This window comes from Aspergillus alliaceus (genome assembly GCF_009176365.1).
Source record: "Aspergillus alliaceus strain CBS 536.65 unplaced genomic scaffold BDW43scaffold_3, whole genome shotgun sequence".
Lineage (NCBI taxonomy): Eukaryota > Fungi > Ascomycota > Eurotiomycetes > Eurotiales > Aspergillaceae > Aspergillus > Aspergillus alliaceus.
Genome location: NW_022474686.1, coordinates 119,287 through 139,974, shown reverse-complemented (window position 1 = coordinate 139,974; position 20,688 = coordinate 119,287). Strand labels below are relative to the sequence as shown.

The window sequence follows — 20,688 nt, the reverse complement described above, 5'->3', positions numbered from 1 at the left end:
GAGGAGGCGTGGTCTGACATCGCGAGATTATTTCACTGAGATCTCGAGATATCCAGAATGGCGAAATGCCTGAGGCTTTTCTTATTAGGGGGGTGTGAAGAGCTTCAAATTAGCAACTAGGTTATGATCACGAGATCATGATGTTAAGTGAATTTCCCAATGACTGCCTCCTATAGATCATAGGGGAACCTATAACTGGGATACTAAGAGGGAATGTACGTATTCCTATTGGCCTTAGGGCATGAGCCACCTGGTCCAATAAGGTTGCGAACAGGTGATGAGCTAAACCCCCTTTGGAGGGTGAGTCAGTAACCATTGGGAGGTAAAAGAAACGTGACGTGAATCAAACACTTCTGTCCCTTAAGCGCTTCTGGGATTTCGTGGGCATAAACATTAGCATGGAAAATGCATTTGGGTTTGGTTCATCACAAGGCTTTTCGCAAAGCTCTCAACACGCAGTTGGGTCTGCCGATGGCACCGACGTTTCGGAACTGAACCTCCTCAATTGGCCACCCGAGGAAAATGCCATCTTCGATTGGGATGCACTCAACGCTGAGCTGCTTGGCGCTCCCTCAGACCCTAACTGTGAGCAGTGGTCACTATTGATGGCGACTGACCTGCCTGGGCAATCAGTGATGCCATCACTTCATACTATCCAAAGCGACACTCTCGTCCCATCACCTGAAACCCAAATAAACGCCGCCGGTGTCCCTGCAACTCTTAACCGCCCTCCAGAACTATATAACCCTGTGCCTATGCGTCGCGGGCTTACTGATGTAACCCAATTCCTAGATGGTGCTTATTGTCCACCGCATCCCTGTAGCTATTGCCGTAAGCACCGGTTGCAGTGTCTTATTATCCGGACTGCTCCAGCGAATCCGAACCCAGTTACTGCGTGCTCGAGCTGTGTGGCTTTATTCCGCGAATGTAGCCTCGCAGTAGGAGAAAAACGCCAGCCTTCTGGATTTGAGACTCTCGTCCCAGCGATCGGCCATCTCCATGGGCTCCGAGAGCTGAGCGAAGATGCCACTTTCGCGAACCAGGGCACCATCCTGGAACAGGAGAACGAGCTAGACATTTCTATGCTAGACCCTTCCAAAGGCAAAACCGAACCCAGGGATTCCAAACAGTTCATCAGAAAAGGAGCCAGAGTCTTACGGGCTTGGTTCCTCCAGAACCAGGAATGTCCCTATCCATCCGAAGAGCAAAAAGCCCAACTTCTCCGTGAGACAGGCTTCTCCAAGAAACGCATCTCAACATGGTTTGCCAATGCCCGCCGACGCCAAAAACAGAAGATGGAATTCACCGGTCGTCCTCAGATTCAACGAGCTGGCTCTCCAATGCCTACCAGCCAATTGACAACAATGACGCCCTTTGAGCGATGGCAGGCATCCCCCCCGGAAGATGACCCGGTGCCCGAATCAGCGATCAGAGATGCGATCGCCCATTCTACAGCTGATTTGGGCTGGGGTGACATACCCGCTCCGATTAACCACAATTTCCCAACCGGGTCACCACTGCTGAACTTCGACTCGACATCGTCCCTCTTCGACTCTTCCGTGTCAGGATTCGGGAGCAGACAATCAGAAGCATCATCCGACAGCAACTCCACGGCATGGAGCCATCGATCATCCAATGATGGTGCCTTGCCATTCCCCATAAAGCCACCCAGACACCATAAACGCCGACCTTCACACGCTGTCGAAGAATACCGATACCAATGCACTTTCTGCCCACAATCATTCAAAAAGAAAAACGATTGGACACGCCACGAGACAAGTGTCCATCTCTCCCTGGAATCATGGATTTGCACCCCGAACCTTGCAGACCTGGAATTGACCGAACTGGACCAGCTCGCGTGTACGTTCTGCGCCTCGTCATTGCCTTCCCACGCCCATTGGGAAGAACACGACTTCCGTGTCTGTGCGGAGAAACCTGTAGACCAGCGGTCGTTCGCTCGAAAAGACCATCTCTGGCAGCACCTGCGCAAGTTCCATGGCTGTACCAAGTCTCCTATTCCGGACCTTGAGGCCTGGCGGTCGACGAGAGGCGATATTCGAAGTCGGTGTGGCATCTGTGGACTGCAGCTCAATACATGGGCGCAAAGGACCGATCATCTGGCGGGACATTTTAGGGAGGGCGCCCGGATGGACCAGTGGGAAGGGGACTGGGGATTAGAGCCAGAGATCTTGGGCGTCTTGAAAAATGCAGTGCTCCCGGGAAAACGTGATTATCGAACATGACTTCTATCTGTAGAACTGGAGAGGGATGGGGATCTACAGTGTGATAAAAATGGAAAATTGCATTATGGAATACTTAATCTTAATGGCGTGGTGAGTTACGCATGTAATTGTCTTGTAAATACCTCATTGTATATTTCTTCCACAGATAACATGTAACTAGCATTGTATCTCATGATTCGCCGGGAGAGATCTGCGCCAGCAATACGTGATATGTGCGTAAAGGAAATACTGCAGATAAAGAGGAAGGAAGAAGAGTATATCAAGTGGCAAAATGGCCGAAGCACGCCGGGCAATGATTGATATACTATATACTAGACTATAGCCCCGAGGGAAATTGTGTACGCCTATAAACTATGTATGTATAAGAAGACGATATATTCCGTCACACAATCTATGCCCACACCAACTTCTTTATGTCATAAACCAAGTGCTCTAAGATGCCAGTCCGTGCCTTGGCATCTTCCAATGAAATAATGTCTGACGCTTCAATTATGGATGATCCTTCATGATCATCGGAATCTGGTCGCGGAGCCTCACCAACCTTCATGGCTCGCTCTATTTCCTCGCAGATGGCCCGCACCCAATCTATTTCGCTAACTGTTGTACTGCTTCTCCTTGTCTGCGTGACAGAATTAGAGAGGGGAAGAGCTTTGAATGCAATGAACTGAGTTTTGGACCGTGGGGCACCCTTGAACCAGGAATACATGTCCCATTCGTTGTTGGAGGTGGCGTTGCTGTCGAGTGTCTTGGTGTCCACGTTACTCTGTAACGAGCGAGTGTTGACACGAAGAGCGTTTGTGTCGCCCTCACGATGCTCTATGACAAGGCCGACGTTGCCACGTTTGTCAGTTTGGGTGTCGGTTAGAATGGAAGTGATATATGTGCCGTAGTTGATTCGCGTCACGGAGCGTAGATCAATCCGTTCGAATGACAGCACCTTGTCGGTGTTCCAGTCGAACCGGCAGCTGTAGATGGCGGCATCTGTGAGCAAGAGAACCGCCTCCTCGAATGGCAAGGTTCGCAGGGTATTAGGTTGTCGTGGAGTAAGCATAGTCCAACCGCCTAGAAACTCCTCCGATTGTTCGCTTATCACGATCCTGCAGCTTGTGTCGATAGCATTTTGGCGGAGCTTTTGAACCGAAATTCCTGGGTCAGCTGTTTGCATCTCCGTGGCAAATTCTTTGAATACTTGCGTAGAGACATTCCCCAATAAGTAATCGATACATGCTTGTGAGAAATAGTCGCTGACAATATTGTTAAAGTAACGTGTTAAAGTCAGACCCAGGTCGTTCAGTGCACCCCGGTAGTCCCGCTTCCTCGTCCGTGTATAGTCGCCCTTTAGAGCTGCCGTCGAGGAATACTGCTTGGAGATGGCGTCCCCATTATCAGCCCAAAGGGTATTAAACCATTGAGTCGAGGAATCGCCGCTGAGATCAATTTCGATACCTTCCTGCTTCAGCTCCCGCTCTAGGGCCCATTGACCAAAGGCGCACTGTGCGACTCCCGTACGGTCTAGGCAGTCCATGCAATTCGTGCGGATGATACCCGTTTGACCTCGAACAACAGTATCGTTCCGCACGATTGTGTCCCCATATTCGTTCAAAGTGTTCTCCAAGCTATTTATGAGCCGATTGACGTTCTCAAATTTCATCCCACGGCATTCATTGTGGAAATCAAACCACTCTAAACCGAGAGGTGCACCTTCTATTCCTCCTGATTTGTTGAGAGCTTGCGCATATTTTTCATACTGCTCCCCTAGCTTCTTTTCGCTGGCATGCTTATCAATGAGTGAGACGGCTTGAATTTTGCCATACTTTTGGCTTAGTGCCCGAAAGTGTCTATCAAAGGCAAACTGGTTCGTTTCTGTCGAGTGGTGCAACACAGGAACGGGCTTGAAAGCATATGGGGACTGGGAGAAGTATAGGGGAATAGAACCACGCACTTGCAGATAGGAGTACATATTATGCGCAGAATCCCTGTCCGGAACTGAGAGAATCTGTTCGGTCTCTACGTTGTTGGCGGTATTTCCTTCATCATCAACACCACGGCGGAGATATCGGAGGCCAGGCCGCTTGACCGATCGCCGAGAAATCAGGGTAAGGAGAAAGTTCCGTTTATTGACATCAGCACCAGAAGCTTGTGCCTCATGTTTTTCACCCAAAATACGGCCTTCGGAGCTCCCTTGAGTGGAGTTATCCAACCTAGTCGGCTGGTGGTCCGGTGCAGTAGCTACAGTGAATTCCCGCTGGCCGACAAAACCCTGCATCAGCGGTAACACAAAGCTATGGGCATCGGCTGTGATGAATGGTGCCATGAGATGTTTATTCCAGAAATACTACCTAAGATTAGCAGGGTGGGTAACGAGGTCCAGAGACTTATTCTGCTTACCAATTCATCCACTATCTTGTGTAGTGGTAGATGGCTATTGAGCGCCAGCCTTTGCCCGGCAATGTGCCTAGTGAGGTCATAATCGTAAGCGAAAAAGAAATTACTCGATGTAAACAGCAGTTTCGTATAACGAAGCAATTTCGGTAGCAATTCAACCGTCGGGTCGGCCGACGATGGCTGTCCTGTGGTCTTTTGCAGCGAAGTATCTCCTTCCGCCGTAGTTGCTTCGGTGTTAATTTTGTTCACATCTGTAAGTTCGATCGATTGATTCGAAACTTTAGACGGGTCTTCAGTGTTTTGGCCCACTGTACCAAATCCTGGTAACCCAAGAGTTTTCCTCGACAGCCAATTTGCTGCGAAACGCCCGAACCGGGCCTTTTTCCCGATCACATCTTCCGCAATACTACTGACACTATGGCCTCTCACATGGTAAGTCTCTCGGACCGGAGAAGATGGAACGCTGCTAATATCGACCTCCTCTCCCTCAGTTTCTACATCAGAGAGGCTCTCCTCCGAAGCCGTCTCATCTTGCTCGTCATCACCTTGTAAAAGTTGTTCCTTTGCCTGGGAGATTGCGCGGCTAGCATCTTCTTGCGATGAAATTGGAATGACGGCGACATTGCTGATAGTATATACAGGCTTTCCTTGAATTTGCGCAACCTGTTGGCGTTGAGTTATAGAGATGAGAAAGGAATATGATGCAACGTTTAGGAGGCCTTTGGCGTAACCCAGTTAACACTTGATCTAATGGATAATATACAGTAACAATAGTGGCAAACGAAACGGTAATACAGAAAACCATGAGGGCCAGGAGCTTGCTTACCCACAAGGCCAAAAGCCTCCAACCCCGGATCTCGCTCATCTTGGTCCGCAGGGTAGGCTGGTATGGATGAAATCCTGCCAGTTTTGTAGTCAATCCGAATAGAGGAGGTCTCGCTGTTTCCATTGTGCCGCAACCCATTCCCCGGAAACTGGAGAATAAGTCCATCAACGGCAGCGAAGATAGCCAGTTTCCGCAATAAGGCTGGCATGTCGTTTTCGCGGAGGCGGAGAGTCGCGTCAGTTTCGGAGGACCCTGCAGAACTTATTTATAAATAATAAATGGTTGGAGCGATCAGACACGTTCAGCCTACACTAAATAAAGATTTATCTAGTGACCCATACTGTCGTAGAAAGATCATCCCCCAAGTCAAGCATATGTCATGGCAATATAGTAGTAAAGGTCATGTAGTGTAGATATAGCTTAAGCCAGGACAGCTGATCTCCACTCACTGACTTCATCCGTCAGGTACCCCACGTTCCCGTCGAGGCGCATCTTCAAAACTTGCATACCCACGAACATCCTTAAATATCTCCAAGTCCCAACTGTTTCTAAATGGAAAAGGAAATGCACAATATCTATCTCAAAATTGACAATAATGCGTATGTACAATCCTGTTTGTCGCAGACAACCATTTCCTTTCTAACCTCAGCCAAGGGGGCATAAAGAAAAGAAAAGAAAAGCAACCAAAAAAGAAATTTGTCCAATCCAGTTCAAATGACTCATGAGCATCCCTGATCCCCAACCCTGGTATATTTTCTTACGCTTCAAGAGAAATAAAAGTACAATGCAGCCATAAAGCAATATTCTCGGGTCGAATGGTGCCAGTAGCAACGCATGACTAAGTGGGTAAAAAGCGAATGGGAGAAAAGAAAACGTAACAGCAGTAACCTCGTCGTGATTTATAACAAGCAGATAAAAGAAAAGAAAAAAAGAAAAGAGAGTCCGTCATACTATCGCTCGTCATGCTTATTGGGCTGATGGGAGGTGCGCTCTAGATCGTCGCTACGTTTATTCTTGTACGTGGGCCCTGGCTCTCCGTCGCTCTCTTCAGTCAATTCCGTCAGACCGTACGCTTGGTTCTCGACATCGTAAGCGTGGATCAAGCCTTCACGGTCTCCATTGCCATTCAGGAAAGCAATGCTGGATGAGCTTCGACGATGGGGCTCATTGCTCCGCCGGGACTGCATCGATCGGCGAGTCTGAAAGCTTGCGATTCCATCGGTAGGTACCCCTTCATCATCCAGCTTGGAGTTCAACATCTGCCGTCCATCCGGGTCATGTCGGGAAAGGTTCAAAAGATAGACGCCGGAGAAGATAATGAGAAACCCGCACAGCAGCGAGATTGTGTTGACCGCATCCGTCGTGTTGAATCCCTTGAAAAGAATGAAGGAAGCGCACAATGTGGCTGTAGTGAACGTCACATAATACAGGGGATTTACGCTGGAGAAGAAGATTCTATCAGCTGCGAATGCATTATTGCGCCTACTCACTTACATCGAAGTAGAAAATTGATTCAGGGCCTTGTTGAAATAGTTCATCTGAGTGAGGATACAGAAGGCCGTGACAATCATAAAAACATAGGTCGACGCATGCGTAAACTGATTATTGCCACCAAGTGTAAGCTTCAGGGCAATGCCAAAAGCCTTGACGGACATGACGGAGACTGAACCGACGGTGGAACAGATCGAAATAAAAATGAGGGGGTTCTTTTTGCCGTAAACGGGCGCAACTCGGTAGATCATGACAGTCGAGAAAATGGCTACCGCAAGACAATAGAGCAGAAATCCTTTTGGGAGCTAAAGTTAGTCCTGCGCCGCGAGGAGCGGGGGTCTAACACATACCTGGTTGGAGAGCATAGTGCAGAATTTCTTCGATCGTCTCGACAGGCTTATCCGGAGGCGCATGAAGGACGATCACCACTGAGCCCAGAAGGCACAAAGCACATCCCATTTTACCCAATGTGCCCAGTCTCTCATCGAGAAAGTAGGAACCAAGGACCGCACTTCACTGATTGTCAACAAGTCGCACAGGGAACAGCAGACTGGAGGGCGATTCCTACCCTATTAAGACACTTAATGCGCCTAAAGGCGTCACGAGGATTGCAGGCGCAAAGGCGTACGCTGCGAAGTTTGCGACTTCTCCAATGGCCACTACCGATCGCTGTTAGCCCTCTCTCGACAGTGCACCAACAGGCGTTTTCGTACATGTGATAACACCACCCCACCAAATGGGGCTTTTCAAATATGAGAATCCTTCTCCCTCAAAACCATGTTGTTCGGATGCGTGTGTTAATCCCTGCATGCGACTGATTAGTCTCGAAGTTCGAGCCGAGGTGGGTATAGGCGGGTGAGGAGGAGGGCTGAATTGACGGCGTGAGCGAGGTCGAACGGACCTTTTTTGTAATAACAAAACTTGTGCCTGGAATATGGTCAATTCTAGTCCGCGATAAAAGCCAGAAGATGAGCCCATACCTATTGCCATCGTTGATAGAATGGCCAAAATTAGGCCGATATACCTATATACAACGGGAGAACCGGTCAGAACAACATGATCATGAGGCCCCTAGAGTCAAACAATCAAGGACAACAAAACAAGAAGCGCATACTTCTCCGAGAGCATATTGATGTATCTTAGGAGCTAGAGGCCCCCTCTGTTGTACGGACTCCAATGCTAGCAGTCGCCTGGCGGAATAAATTTCGAGAATCGAGAGCGACTGTCAACGGAGAGGTGGAATTGGGTGGGTGGGTGGATAGGTAGTTGTTGGCTCGGTCGACTAGCCAAGCATCCGGGGCGCACCAACAATGAATGTCTCTATTCAGGAAGAAGGACAAGAACAGCAACAGCAAATCTCTTGTTATTCGGATAGGAGTGAAAAACGCAGACAAGTAACTCTGCACAAGTTTTTGCAAGGCTTTTTGGGGTTTAGCGACTCTGAAAATGTGGTCGGTCGAGAACTGTGAATGAAAGAGAGCTAAGTTACTGGTCGGTCTTCCCCGATCGGTTCTAGAGGCTAGCCTGAGGCTGGCTTGGCTGCCTGCGCTCGTGCGGTGGGGGGATTTTTTCCCTTCCAGCACACGGAACCGGATGGTTTTTGGGACGCGTAAGTGGTTTGAGTCGATTAACCACACCAAACCCACTGTCTGCTTTGGGGAGTTTACCTGGAAAATAAAAAAGATGATTTCCTCATTCTTTCCTTCCTCTGCCAACATGAGTGTGTATACAGCCCAAATAGTTATCCAGTCAATCGATATCCTCCCTAGTTAGTAAATACCTATCCGGTGCCACCATACTAATAATAGAGTGCCAACCTTACGTACTCTATAGAGAACCGGACAATCACTGTGGTTACCATCAAGTAATACATACAGACAAAAAAAATGAGGAAACTAATTTATGTAAAATACTAATGATTTCGATTCGACCTAACATGCCACCGCCTGCGATGCTAAGTACACAACGTAGCCAAAGTCATCTAATAAAAATGGTCCCCTAGTAAAGGCCGGGCCATTCCCAACTTCAATCTCCAATACTACAGCCTAGATAGGTTCCGTAATGAAGGAATAGGTGGCCACATCACGCCACCCAATCACCATCCAGGATTTGACGCGCTAGCCCCTTGGTGCTCCCTGTTTAACCGTTTCTATGTGTGAGATCGGCGTTTCACAACTTGAGAATCTCAATCGTAGTCTAAGAATAATTAATTTAATTTAATTTCCTCTGAGTCTAAGAATCTCTTTCCCGGCGCTACAGCGGTTACCAGTGCACAGGCATTTTGTATCGCACTTTGCGGAGTACCTAACCTGGTATTATTTATGAGCCCTGCAGGCATCATGTAATATGATATAGTACCCCCCTCCTCGCATATTTTCCTTCCAACGTTGGACTATCATCATAAAATAGTACTGGCACGAGGTCCTAAATAAACTGCCGAGGTATCTACTTCCAGCTTCTATTAAGATTAGGTATCCCATGAGTTACGTCACACAACTGGAGATAGCCTCCTATTCCCTTCAAAGCTTCCAGGGCAGAGTCCCTTACGTGAGAATGCTTCCAGCCTGTAAGTTTACTTTTTAACCCTATGCAATGTGCCTGGACTACTGTAACTTTAAAAAAATAATTAATCTGCTCCGCGGACACCGACACCTCCGCGGACACCGACACGTGACCTTATATCAGTATCTATTGAAAGTCCCGCAGCTTTCTCTTATAACCAAACACCAAATTAGAGGATAATTATGGGAAAAAAAGGTAAAGAGGAAAACAGTCAATCAACATTGATAGCATAACTTCATTTTTTATTACTCCGTACTGCTGCCGTGCTAAGGACCTCTCCCTCTCAGTCACACAAATCATCCCATTGCGAATTTTCGCCTTGTTTAGTCCCAAATACCAAGTCCCCTAGTGAGTACAAAAGATGGGAGGAGAAATATTCAGAAGACACGTCGTAGATCAAGACTAAAACTAGGATATTATTGGTAACTGCCCCTGGAGGTAGGGTGCAAAGGTAAATCACCAGTGACGCCAGTACTGAACAGCATGCTATCTGGGTATAGCGCTTTTGGTATAGGCAAACCTTACACAACGTATAACGCCGAAACCACCAAGAGGTATCACTCCAGCCAAGAGACGCAAGCAATGCAACAAAAGTAGGGGGTTAAGTTATCAAGGAAGAGGAAAAAAGAGATAAGATCACCTCAAACCGGGAGAATAGTGCGTACAAACCTAAAACTTACGGAGCCGCGTCCGGGAGAGGACAAGACTGAACGTATACCTCTAAGAGCATACTTTGAAAATCTGAGGAGTTATTAGGGAGATACATACCTGATTCCGTTTGAGTGGCTGTGGCGGTCGATATCCACCGAAGTATTTTAGGTTAGTTCATTGTTACTAGCGCACCTCGATAGGAAAGATACTGTGATCAGCACGAACCGAGAGGTGCAGTGACTGGTTAGACAAATCCGACAAATGCGCATACAGTCCAGAAAAATGGCGGACTAGTCTGGCAGATAGATCAAAGGGGTGGTAAGAAACTAGTGAAGATGGTGAAGATGAGATCACGAAGACCGGGAGCGCTTAGCGTCTGGAGTAGGGCTCTCAGCCAGCTCAAACTCATCATCTTCCGGCTCACGATGCCGTTTGGTGGATGCCGAAACGGACTTCGTGCCAATCTCCTCATCAGCTACACCGAGATCTTCGTCGATCCCGAAGTCTAGGTATTCTTCCTCGTCATCGAAGGGTAATTCTTCGACTTCGTCTCCGATGGCATTTGATGCAGTATCTTGAGCCACATCAGTAATCTCTCCAGGAAGGCCTGTATCCACGAAATCGTCATCCATATTCTCTGGGCCGCCGATAGAGCTCTTAAGGTCTTCTGTGATACCGAGTGAGACGTCGGCCAGATCGGGACTAGGTTGAGCGAGGTTCCCTTGTACATCTGCGACAGTGCTATCCACCTTGGGCAAAGTATCTCCTTCGTCGCCCTGCAATGTCTCTTCGGTATCATCTTCGTCGTCTTGGGAAACACTCTCAACCTCGGTGTGGGTGTCTTCATAACTCTCTTTCGGCGGTTCCTCGTGATGCTTTTCTGTGTTTGGCTCAGTGGAATGGTCATGTTCATGACCAGAGGCATCACCTTCATCTTCTTCTTCATAGTTAATACTATTGGCAGTAACTGAGCTGATTCCCTCTTCGGGAAAACCCTTGTCGCTAGTGCCTTCTAGTTCGTACCGTTCTTCATGGGTGTCATGGGCCTCTTGATTATTAGGTGGCACATCTGTAAAACCGTCAGGATGTTGCTGCCCATCTGTTGAGTCATTTGCCGGTAGATTGGTTATAGTAGCTGTGGATTCCGTATGTTGCTCTTCTTCCGAGTCATACGATGCCTCATTTGGTGATTGTCGATCGCAAGGCTTTGGGTTCTCGAGCTGCAGCCGGCTGGCTTCTTTTGCTTCAGGGGCATCGTCTGATATGTTAGCACTTGCATCATCACCCTCCAAACATTGGTCATCCTGTTGACCCTCTGCGACTTGGTGATCGTTGGTAGTAGGCTCCTTTCCATGAACATCTTGTGGTTCAGAAAGGCGACGAACTTTTTCATAGGGCATATCTTGCTGCTCTTCATCCGATTTCAGCTCCTGGTCATCTCCTTCAAGGATATCTGCTGAGGCTCCCTCCACTTCATGATAGCCATCCCACGAATGGATCTCAGACAAGCCTTTTCCTTCACTGGCAGCTAGAAGGAGGTCAGAAACCTCCGCAGATATAGTCAGTTTCGTATTGAGGGTGAGATAGAGGGGTTCAGGTTCATCGACCCCATCATTGTGGCACAACTGTAGGTACAAGTCGACAATCTGATACAAAGTTATCTTTGATATATGTGAAGAATCCTGAGATTATAGTTAGTAGCTATACGATAAATAGTAATAGAGCTACAAACCTCAGTTAGTTGGATGTTCAGAGCGTCAACATCCATAATGAGAACTTCATTGTCACCAATATGCTCGCGAAGTACTCCACGACAAGACTGAAAGAGCTCTCCTAACGGCGCATATGCTAGGTTTTCATCTTCGAGGAAAAAAGTTTCGGAGGAGTCGCCCTCGTGAGGTGGGAATAACGAAATCTCGTTTTCTTGGTAGTAAACTCTCACAGGGTAGAGAGGAATATCCTTAGCTGTATCATTTTCTTGCTCGTTGTCTCCCGCAGGTTTCGTCTCTTGCTCATGTGAATCGTCAAACGCCGTGTGCTCTCTTTGTTCTTCTTCCGGTTCTTTGTGCTCATCCAATATTGGCTGGGTTCCACTAGTATCATCTTGATACACTTGGGGCTGTTCCGCGCCAGTTGTATCATCCTCATAATCACCAGGACCTTCCGGTATATCTACTTGAGCTGGTTTGTTAGTGTCGTTGACATTATTATCAACTTTCTCACGTTCAGACTGGCCCACTTCAGGTTCCTGGGTAACATGGTCGGTATCCTGATGATGGTGATGTGGAGTAACTTCTTCCGGTGCATCTTGCACATGTGCCGATTCGGCACCAGTCTCAGGAAGGTTTTCCGCGGTCTGGTTTCCACTATTGTCTTGTTCGATATTGCCTTCTCCAGTAGGGGTTTGTTCTGATGTTACTTGATTAACTGCAGATTCAAGGGGTGTCGGGGCTTCTTCTCGGAGTTCTGGTACAGGAGCTTCTGGAACAGGGGCATCAATGTCTTCCTCAAAATCATCTTCTAGCATATCTGCCTCGTAAAGCTTTTCAGTGCCGTACTGCATCTCGACACTATAACTTGTCTCTGCATATTGGTCGTCTGCATCAAGCATGGTCGGTTCAGCGACATCATCTATCATGTCGGCATCATTTGCACCATCTTGTTCATATGTTGGTTGAGGAGGCTCCTCAAATTCGTCGTCTCCAATCATGTCTTTATCGTTGTTCGAGGCTTGATCGTCCATGACATCGAGGTCGATGTCAAAATCGTCGGCATGCCCCGGGTAAGGGGAAGCCATCTCCATCGTATCATCGATCACAGGAGGGTCCATCGCAGAGAACGCTACTGGAGAGGCTGTGGCCATAGCATGAATGTATTGAGAGGTTATCGCGTGTAAGATTCAGTGTGGCGTTGGATGATGTCGAGTTCGAATACAGGCGTGCCTGCTACGCTTACAAGAAAAACCAATGTTTCAGTCAATGAGTAGAATGAAAGATCATAGAATCTCTTTTCAATATGATGTTAAAAGTGAGAGGAAGATGATAAGAAAGGACGCGTTAACGGGATTGTTTAAGACTTGTAGAGAGCAAAGTTAGGCTCTGGCTCTTGTGCTGTGGTAAGCGAGGGGGTAGCGCTGTGCACGGGCCAACGGAGAGACAGAAGTGAACAGCAAGCGGCTCCGCCGCCGGAGTGGAATACCTGGCATTGCATTCGACCACAGTCTGGACACACTTTCAGATATTCACCCATTCCTTTAAAGCCGCCATTTTGTCTGGCTACCATTAAAGCGGATTCGTATTTTCTTACTATTCAGTCATGGTCTGTTTCTATCTTCCGTAGTCTCAGGCGAACCGTGCTGACCATTGTCAACCCACAACAGGTTGTACTCGCAGCGTCCATATGCACCCGCGGGGGTAAGGCAGTTCTTTCGCGCCAGTTCCGTGAGATTGCTCGCTCTAGGATCGAAGCTTTGCTCGCATCCTTCCCTAAATTGGCAGATTCTGGCACCCAGCATACCACCGTTGAGCAAGACAATGTCCGCTTCGTGTATCAGCCCCTGGATGAGCTATACATTGTCCTGATCACCAACCGCCAATCGAACATTTTGCAAGACATTGATAGCCTTCATCTCTTTGCCCAAGTTACCACCAGCATTTGCAAGAGCTTAGATGAGCGGGAGATTGTGCGCAATGCTTTCGAGCTACTCAGCGCATACGACGAGCTGGTAACACAGGGGTACAGAGAGAATTTGACACTGTCACAGATCAAGACATTCTTGGAAATGGAGAGTCACGAGGAGAGGATACAAGAAATTATTGAACGGGTATATTTATTCCCCACTAATCGAGAGTTCGACGGCTCGCTGACTTTACTTCTTAGAATAAAGAACTCGAGGCGAGTGAGGAACGTAAGAGAAAGGCGAAGCAACTGGAGATGCAGCGAAAGGAGGCAGCCCGCACCGGTCGTGCCATGGCTCCGCGAACCCCATCTTATCCCGTGTACACTCCTCCGTCACGACCTGCCATGCCTGATTCCTACGATTCCTACGAAGCCGAGAAGAAGAAATCATTTGCCAAGTATGTATCTGTATCCCACTGTTTTCCCTGCTGTTCCTAACGAGCAACGCCTTTAGGCCATTGCCGATCAGAGGAAAAGGCATGCAGCTCGGCAAGAAGTCAAAATCTACGGACATATACGAGAAAGTCCGCGGTGATCTGGGCCCTGAAGTTGAGGAGTCTAGCCCACTAGTTACCCCGCAGGCCTCAACCCCTATCGTGGGGGAAACTTCCTCCGCGCGGGCCTCTTTGTCTGCCGATCGGGACCCTATTCATGTTACTATTGCGGAAACAATCTCTGCCAGTCTTACTCGCGAAGGTGCTCTGAAATCCTTCGAGGTCAAAGGCGACCTACAGCTCCGCATCTCTGATCCATCATTCACCAAAGTCAGGCTTGATCTCGCTACCAGCTCTACCCATGGAGCTCAGTTCCGTACACATCCAAATGTTGATAAGGCTGCCTTCACCGACTTATCAGCTATTCAATTAAAGGATTCAACCAAGCGATTCCCAGTCAATAACTCAATCGGTGTCCTACGTTGGCGCGTCGCTAGCTCTGATAACACAGACATCCTTCCCATCACATTCACCGTCTGGGTGAACAGGGGATCCGATTCTACCACTGTCACTGTTGAGTACGAGCTTACCGGCTCAGACGCTCTGCGGGACGTTATTGTGACTATCCCATATGGTGAGACAGAGCCATCTGTATCTAGTTTCGATGCTGTATACGAAGTGACCGGGGATAGCATCGACTGGAACATCGGAACAGTGGATGAAAGCAACGCGACTGGAAGCTTCGAGTTTGAGTCTACAGGCGATTCTGACGAAAACATTTTCTTCCCAATGAACGTGCGCTTCTCCAAAACCAATCCTTTCGTTGACGTTGATGTTACCGCTGTCTCTCTGTTAGAGATGGGTGGCGAAGAAACCGGATTCAGCAAGGAGGTGAAGAGCATTGCTGATGGTTATTTGATCAAGTAATATGGTTTCGGGTGTATAGAGTATTAATGATGTTCGGATTGCCTTCTTAAGATTTTATCACCGCGAATTCCTCTAATTCTGTTGTCCAGGGCCCTTTTGTTTTTATGCTCCTCAATAAAACCCATCCTTCCCGTCTTTCTCAGCTAGAGTTTCTTTGGACATTGGCATTAAATCTGTGTACTTGATGAGTAAGGGGGCAGGGCGTTATTCCTTGGACGTCCTAGAATCTACTCTTGGACATAAGCAACTATGAATCATATTTCCACCTACCTCTAGGTTCGTCAAAGGGGCAGATTGACTTCATCTATAATTAATTCCACTGTTCTTGGTCATTTGAGGGGAACACAGAGTCCTCTTTTGATCCCACCTTTCCCTTCGTTATTATGGTATTGATTTCTTTTTTCCTTTTTTTAGAACAAGAAGAGAGTGATAAAAAAGGAAAGAAAAGGAAAAAAGAAAAAAAAAAAAAAAAAAGATAAAAGTTTCTTTGGTACAGGTGAAGGGTACATGAAACGTTGGTTACTATTTAAGTGGTAAGTCTAAAAGTCACCTGCCTTCTGCATTTCCTGTACTCACTTTATTTATTTACCCTTGACCTTAACACCCCCTCGATCTTACCCAGGTAGGCAGACGGCATTTCACTCCACTAGAGCCCGATCCCGAGGTGCGCGTGAGCGAGAATGAGAACCTTTCAGCTCCGCTGACCGTGGCTCCTCGAGTGAGAGAATTTCGTCGGAACTGGGTCATTCGGATGTAATGAAAGACGTCAGCATCAATAAGCACAGTCACAGATCCACGGTGTATAGAGCTGAAGAGGGAATGGGTGTGTATCGGCTCATACTTAGTGTATACAACACTCGGTCAGTTCTGTCATTGATTGATCCTCCAAGCTCTCCGTACCCCCAACATTCCGCCATGGATGGTCAGCATTTCGGTGACCAACTACCTCACCTGAGCTTCCGGTTATTGGGTTACAGTCAAAGAACGACAACCAGGGCCCCCGGGAGGCTGTTGGGGTATCCCCCTCCCCTCTTCCGCGGCACTGCCCCTCAAGCGTTCATTCCTCAATAATCGGGTGGGGTGCAAATCTGGGTCGACAAGGATCTTTATCAGTCAACCAAGGGCTTGGGGGGTTGTCGTTTCCATTGTCATGTGTTTGTTGCGCTCGAGGTACTAATGAACCCACGGACGAAACCTCGAAACACGGTTACTGGTACCTTCCGTGAGTTATAAAGCCGACATGCAACTATGGATCACTCCATCAGCTATATACTCAGTTCGTTTAACCTTTTACCTTGACTGATGTGCACCGACGATGCGCCCTCACATAAGCATTACACATAGGGACCAGACGGGAAAGAGGCGAATCTAGGCCATGTTCAACCAGCCCTGTGAGAGGCTCTTTCACCTGAGAATGGGCAGACGGCCGAAAGGGCGGGAACCAATGAGATCGTGCAGGGCGGCTCTGGGTGTGACCGATCAACCATACTCACTGCATGTCACATTGACTCCCCTGCACGGCGTCTATGGCGATATTCGGGCATGATGGATATCCCTTGTCCAATCTCAACCGCCACCGGGTTGGAGAGACCCCATTATTACATAGGTTAATGGCTTGGTTACCCTAATAGGTATCAGCGGTGAACTTCGAGATCTAGAACTTCGTTTCTTGTACCAATGCAACCTGCGCATTGTGGGTTTCATACACCCATCAAAATGTCTTTAGCAATGGCCCCCACATGGTGCTCAACCATGCCTGCCAAATATTATCTAAAACTTTTTTTTTCTGATTTTTTCCCCTCTCTTATGTTGGTATGATTGCAGTGGTTAGTTATGAGACACTTCTCGACCAGGAACATGTCATGAATCATTCCCCGTGCCTACCATATTTATAATGGCAACAATTTGTGGAATGATTCTTTTCCTCCAGAACAAGCCATCGATCATGCCTGACTGCAGCAAACAATTTCTGATAATTGGCGCAGGAAGAACTTTATTTTATTAGGTATGCACCTCTTACATATTACATATTAACTTTGCCGTTGAAGCATTGGTACTTATCTGGCTTGCGTGTCCAAGTAGATAAAAGTGTACCTTTTTCAAAAACGTCGTTTTCATTACACAATGGCCAGCCTGCAAATACACACCTGGAAAGAGCAGCCCACTATGTTCAACGTGCCGTCCTCTGAAAACAAAAGCTACAGCCATAGGGTACGGTTTGTCCCATCGAGCGCTAAAGCAGCCGCCAATTTTCAAAGCATGCTGACATGGTTATACTTCTAATGTATGGTATAGGATAATGCAATGGCCCCACCGCATTCACACGACCTAGATCATCTTCTGGGTGGCAGGAAAATGGCTATACCCAGATTAGCAGAAGGAGCTGAGTCTGCCTTTACCTCGCCCGGAAGGTTCCATCGTCGGCATGTTAGTCGGGCCTGTGAATCCTGCAGGCAGAGAAAAACAAAATGCACGGGTGACAAGTCTGGCTGCCGGAATTGCCGAGAGGCTGGAATCATATGTTGCTATACCGACGGCAAACGAGAGAAATCCAAGAGGTAAGTGGCAATGCGAAGCTCCAGATCCGATCCTTGAAACATGATAACGTTTTTGGGTCACTTTCAAAGGCAGATGGCTAGCTTAGAAGGGAAGATACAGGCCTATGAAGATCTTCTCAAAAAGCTGAGCAACCGTCTCGGTATTTCTGGCGAGTATTTGGTGAGCCTTGCGCTAACGGTGGGTGTGAATTACCCTTCCTAGTACTCCCTCGCTGAGTGAAAGCAGGAATGTGCCACTTATTCGGCCGCACAGTCTGATGCTATATTGGAAGAAGGGAAGTTATTTGAGCCTTATCTTTCAGGCACATCGCCTGGATCTCATTTTTCGGACCACACCGAAGAAGACTTTAATAGGGATGACTTCTCGCGGGCTACAGGCTTCATTGGTAAAAGCTCGGAGATTTCATGGCTGCAGGTGTTAAATAAAGAATTTGACTCCGGGTGCGAGGTATGTCGTTCAACTTCTGGCATATCATCACCGTCTTTGACGTCCTACTGTGATGGGCCGATAGCCTCCTCAAATTATCACCTCGACGACTTAGACATACCTGTTATTGAGCGACTCGACATATCCGAGCTTCCACCTAAGGACACTGCTACAAAGCTCTTCAACGCGTACATGAGTTCTGTACACCCCTCTTATCCCATCATTGGAATTTCAACCTTCGCATCCCAATTCCAAGCATTTTTTAACAACCCATCTTTAAAGCCAGGAAACAAGTGGCTTGCCATTTTAAACCTTATTTTCGCTATTGGTGCAAAACAGGCCCAGTTGACTGATGCCGAGTGGAAAAGGGACAAGGATGATCACTACTTATACTTCATAAGAGCAAGAACTCTGAGTCTTGAGGGGCAAGTCCTTCATCATTCTGACCTGCAACAGTTACAGGTCGAAGGATTGGCATCATTTTATATGTTATCATCTGGTCAGATAAATCGGTATGTTCGCATTGCCTATCTACGTTTCGAATGTTACGTTCGCAAGACTCACAAATAGACCCAGATCATGGAAGCTCTGTGGTAGTGCGGTGCGAAGTGCATTGAGCCTTGGGTTGCATCTACGCAACATAGGGACGGGCACATCGGATACTTCTAAGGAAATAAGATATCGTGTTTGGTGGTCTCTATACACACTCGAGCATCGTCTTAGTGTGATGACAGGCCGACCTTCCTGCATAATCGATGACACCTGTACGACACCTCTGCCTGTTCCCTTTGATGAGAGTGACTTCCGACATGAGCCGGTGATGCGCCTAATAAGCCGCTCCACACCGGAGGGCCTTAGCCAACTCGAATCGGTCCCATGCATGTCACTTTATTTCCTGCAATTGATTAAACTCACCTCGATTGCGAAAAGGATGGCGAGCAGACTCTACAATCTCGAGGGAGTGGAGACGCCTTGGCCGAGAATGGAATTTGCAATACAAAGGTTAAACCTTGACCTTAATTCCTGGCTTATAAACCTACCGAAGGCTTACGATTTCACCTCCACACACACTTCGCAGGGCTTAGCAACCCACAGAATGAGCCTAGCTCTCAACTTTTATAGCACAAAGATTGGTATCACAAAGCCATGTCTTCGGCGTCTTGACCCAAGTGCGCATGGGGATAAAGCGGTAAACTTTTCCAGAAAGGCAGCCGTCGAATGCGTTGAATCAGCTTGTCATATGTTGAGACTATTTCCCGAACCTCTAGAAGCAGCATTGCTACACAAAATATCTCCTTGGTGGTGCATATTACATTTCCTTATGCAAGCAACTGCCGTATTGTTGATTGAGCTCTCTTTCCACGCTCAGCACGTCCCAGAAAAAGCAGCTATGGTGTTAAAGGCGGCCAGAAAGTCTTATGATTGGCTGTTAGTCATGTCGGAGACTAGTATGGCCTCAGAGAAAGCTCGGAAGATGTGTCATGAGTTTCTTCGTCGGCTTGGCTTCAATGCTAATGCTAGAGTCTATAGCTTTCCTTGTATAGCAAGTCTCCATTCACAGGACTCGGTGGATGACGAAGTCCACAAGCCGCCTAGTTTACGAGAAGGAACTACCACCCCCGGCAGTCTCATAGGCGATGTGGGTTTTATGTCTTTGTCGCCGGTAGACCATTCTACTGCCCATTTTGCCCCACAATCGTCTGTTGGTATGGAAGTCCCCGGACCACAAGCGTTTGAGCAGGACGAGAAAGCTCTAGATGCCCACAATTCTTACGGTGACTATCTACCTTATGACCCCGCCACGGGTCAGATAACCGGTTCTTTCTTCCCTCCCGAAGATGACATTAATATTGGGCTCGAATCATACTGCTGGGATGAAAGAATAGAATGACTAGCACGACAACTGGCCCCAGTACCTGCACCCCCCAACCAAAATGTCAAAATTATTCTAAAATAGCACAAGAGGCTACACACTCTTTTAATAATACGATGCCATCAACCCTTACGTCTGCTGAAAGGAGGAATTGGTTGTTGAACACAGAGTCCCCGGAACAATTCTACCACACGCGTTATCTATCATTGACTTCAGATTCTTGATTGCACGCTGGCGTCGACTTTGCTATGTAATATGTAATGGCCACCGACCGACATCCTACAAATTGACGATGACTATATTTCGTTTACCGCCCATTCGTCTTGAAGCTACAGACACAATGAGAATGATTTTGAGTCAATCGGTACTGTATAAGCAAAGAAAACCAAAAGTGGAGACATGTCAATAGTAGCTTGATCATCTCGGCCCTCCGCAAGCGGGTTCCACGAACTACGATCTTCCGTTTCATACTTCATTCACTCAGAAACTTCATCCATGAGTCACTGCCCCCGAAAAATAAGATATACGCGCTTTCAACACTTATCGTCGGGCTGGAAGCATACGAATCTTTTTGAGCTGCGACATGCCTACTAGACCGCGATCCTTCTTTAGTACTCGGTATACCGGCTTTTT

The 20,688-nt window shown here is 47.6% G+C and overlaps 6 protein-coding genes across 6 annotated transcripts; 3 read left to right on the top strand and 3 right to left on the bottom strand.

Annotated features, from left to right (window-relative positions):
- Positions 1-398: 398 nt before the first annotated feature.
- Positions 399-2,243, top strand: BDW43DRAFT_306206 (homeobox domain-containing protein; the record flags this gene model as incomplete). Its single annotated transcript, XM_032045973.1, has 1 exon — positions 399-2,243. The coding sequence occupies one exon, from the start codon at positions 399-401 to the stop codon at positions 2,241-2,243; it is 1,845 nt and encodes a 614-aa protein (XP_031905176.1).
- A 289-nt stretch (positions 2,244-2,532) lies between these two features.
- BDW43DRAFT_114809 (SacI domain protein) lies at positions 2,533-5,970 on the bottom strand. The gene is made up of 3 exons (XM_032037981.1): positions 5,455-5,970; positions 4,632-5,347; positions 2,533-4,578 (listed from the first exon to the last, which is right to left on the bottom strand). Exons 1-3 carry the CDS (start codon positions 5,660-5,662, stop codon positions 2,635-2,637), a joined length of 2,868 nt encoding a protein of 955 aa, XP_031905175.1. The 5' UTR covers positions 5,663-5,970; the 3' UTR covers positions 2,533-2,634.
- A 1-nt stretch (position 5,971) lies between these two features.
- BDW43DRAFT_114808 (DUF803 domain membrane protein) lies at positions 5,972-8,164 on the bottom strand. The gene is made up of 8 exons (XM_032037980.1): positions 8,060-8,164; positions 7,926-7,969; positions 7,847-7,872; positions 7,659-7,749; positions 7,514-7,604; positions 7,296-7,456; positions 6,949-7,240; positions 5,972-6,894 (listed from the first exon to the last, which is right to left on the bottom strand). Exons 1-8 carry the CDS (start codon positions 8,071-8,073, stop codon positions 6,405-6,407), a joined length of 1,209 nt encoding a protein of 402 aa, XP_031905174.1. The 5' UTR covers positions 8,074-8,164; the 3' UTR covers positions 5,972-6,404.
- A 2,041-nt stretch (positions 8,165-10,205) lies between these two features.
- Positions 10,206-13,220, bottom strand: BDW43DRAFT_114788 (uncharacterized protein). The gene is made up of 2 exons (XM_032037979.1): positions 11,891-13,220; positions 10,206-11,840 (listed from the first exon to the last, which is right to left on the bottom strand). The coding sequence occupies exons 1-2, from the start codon at positions 13,019-13,021 to the stop codon at positions 10,509-10,511; spliced, it is 2,463 nt and encodes an 820-aa protein (XP_031905173.1). The 5' UTR covers positions 13,022-13,220; the 3' UTR covers positions 10,206-10,508.
- Positions 13,221-13,377: 157 nt separating this feature from the next.
- Positions 13,378-15,670, top strand: BDW43DRAFT_261356 (coatomer subunit delta). Its single transcript, XM_032040303.1, has 4 exons — positions 13,378-13,476; positions 13,538-13,981; positions 14,038-14,234; positions 14,291-15,670. The coding sequence occupies exons 1-4, from the start codon at positions 13,474-13,476 to the stop codon at positions 15,195-15,197; spliced, it is 1,551 nt and encodes a 516-aa protein (XP_031905172.1). The 5' UTR covers positions 13,378-13,473; the 3' UTR covers positions 15,198-15,670.
- A 2,158-nt stretch (positions 15,671-17,828) lies between these two features.
- Positions 17,829-20,073, top strand: BDW43DRAFT_306201 (CeGAL family transcription factor; the record flags this gene model as incomplete). Its single annotated transcript, XM_032045972.1, has 3 exons — positions 17,829-17,915; positions 17,982-18,694; positions 18,759-20,073. 3 exons carry the CDS (start codon positions 17,829-17,831, stop codon positions 20,071-20,073), a joined length of 2,115 nt encoding a protein of 704 aa, XP_031905171.1.
- Between the last annotated feature and the right edge of the window lie 615 nt (positions 20,074-20,688).